This window comes from Vombatus ursinus, unplaced genomic scaffold, assembly GCF_900497805.2.
Source record: "Vombatus ursinus unplaced genomic scaffold, bare-nosed wombat genome assembly UNPS02001295.1, whole genome shotgun sequence".
Lineage (NCBI taxonomy): Eukaryota > Metazoa > Chordata > Mammalia > Diprotodontia > Vombatidae > Vombatus > Vombatus ursinus.
The window spans coordinates 1-2,081 of NW_020941073.1; the positions used below are offsets into that span (position 1 = coordinate 1).

Sequence of the window (2,081 nt, forward strand, 5' to 3'; positions counted from 1 at the left end):
CTTTCTCTTTTAAATTGTGGGTTCCAAATTCTCTCCCTCCCTCTAAATCTTCCCTTTCACAAATAACAGACAAGTAATATGGTATCAAGTATAATAATGCCATAAAAATATAAAAATACAGAGTAAGACTAGGAAAACCAGGAGTTTGTGACAATAAAGATGGCATTTTTCCCATCTGAAAATTTCTCATGGACCTCAGGTGGAGAACCCCTGTCCCAGAGAGGCACCAAAGGACCACTGAGGTAGAGGGACTAGTCCAGGGCCACTCAGCCACTCTTCGCAACTCCAAACCCAGCCCTCTCTGGGCCAGACCAGAGTAACACAGACAAGATCAGCTGTTCTCTTCAGTAGCACTTTTATTAGTCATAAGAGAGACCCAAGATTCAAGAATGCTGGGAAGCTGGCTTGATTTGGAGGGTCATTCGAAGGCCAATGATCTGACTGCAAAGTCACCATGAGCTCCCACGTAGTTAATTTTGTTTGTGTTAGTGCGATTCAGGAAACTGTACACAAAGCCATCAGGTAGCTTTATCACAAAGAATTTCTCGTCATATGCTATGAAAATCTGAATGAGGAGAGGGAAGAAATTGAACAGAGAACCCTGGGCTTGGAGACAGGAAGGCCTGGCTTCAAATTCCACCCCAAGACACTTAAACAAGACCCCGTGTGATCTTGGGCAAATCACTTCTCCATTCTGAGCCTCAGTGTCATGTTCTGTAAAAGGAGGGAGTCAGTCCAGATGGTTCTGTGCAGCTTTACATCTAGGGTCCTATTATGTGTCATAAGACACTTCAGAATCTTCTGTTATTCTGTTGGGACCACAGCCCAGCCCAACTCCCTCCCACTTTAGCTCAAGGGATGCTGGGCTTCTTGCCCCTGCATTTGGCCTCCCACTGACCCCTTTCCCCTCTTGCTTTTCATCTTTTCCCATCAGAGTTTGCTTCCAGGGCTCTTCTGTCAAATGCCAGGGGGGGATGAGGTCATCTCTGGGGTCCTCCCCAGCTCTGACATGCCATGCTCTCATTCTGGGGTCTCACCTCTGTTCTGGTGCCCTGCACAAAGGGGAAGTGCTTCATCTTTTTTTCCCTCCCAAAATATTCACCACGCTTGGTGTTGAGGATGATGACTTTATGACTACCAAGGTAGTTGAAGCGTGCGTTGAAGTGCAGTGCAAAGTTATTATCATCCTCGCCGATATCTATTGTAAAGCTGGGAATTGAGAACACATCTCCATCATTGCCATGGTGAACACAGCCTTGGAAACCCACCACTCAGAGAATTCCTGAGCTAGAAGACCACCCCTCCCCAAGGGACTCTCACTCAATGCTGACCTGAAGCACCATGGCTTCTCTTCTGCATTACCCTTCCTACCCCCACCCTGTTCAGCAAGTGACCATTGTACACATTTTACTACCTCCAGAGATAGGGAGCTCACTACCTATCCAAACTGTCCATTCTAGGTACTGGGTAGCTCCTGTTAGGAAGTTTTCCCTGATGCTGAGAGTCATGGACCTGCCATCTGGGGTTGAGGCAAAACCAACTAGGTGTTTCTAATCAAGGGTCAAGGGCGATCAGGTTTGTAAAGGATTCAGCTCTCACTCATGGTTAAATTGTGTCTCATCCATCCCATGTCTCACTTACTGCTTGGCATCAGGTAATATGTCTCCCATTATTCTTACGAATGATCCGGGTTTCAGGTTCAGGTCAAAGGCAGATATTGGCTGAAGAGACTAAGCACAGCAAGGTTAGGGCTGGCTGGGAGTTGAGGAGACCCAGAGCTTCTAGTTGGGCAGGGGCCACCCTCCAGGAAGGATATAGGAAAGCAGGCTCTCCTCCAGACTAGTTAGTGCTGAAGTGAGAGTGAGTCCCAGCTCTGAGGAGGCCCTTTCATGTCTCTGGGCCTCAGTTTCCCCATCTGTTAAATGAGAAACTAGATTAGGTGATTGATCCAGTACGTTCCTCATTTTGCAGATCAAGAAACTGATGCTACAAGAAGGAAGGAGGGACCCTGTCCCAGGTCACACAAGTGAGCACAGAATCAGAACTGGAATCCAAGTTTTTGCTGGGTCCCAGGACTGTCC

The 2,081-nt window shown here is 47.4% G+C and overlaps 1 protein-coding gene across 1 annotated transcript; it reads right to left on the reverse strand.

Moving 5' to 3' along the window:
- Positions 1-397: 397 nt before the first annotated feature.
- On the reverse strand, positions 398-1,730 carry LOC114045605 (galectin-1-like; the record flags this gene model as incomplete). Its single annotated transcript, XM_027865683.1, has 3 exons — positions 398-565; positions 1,038-1,209; positions 1,642-1,730. Coding segments are annotated over 3 exons (408 nt in total), but the record flags the coding sequence as incomplete, so codon positions are not given.
- Positions 1,731-2,081: the final 351 nt, after the last annotated feature.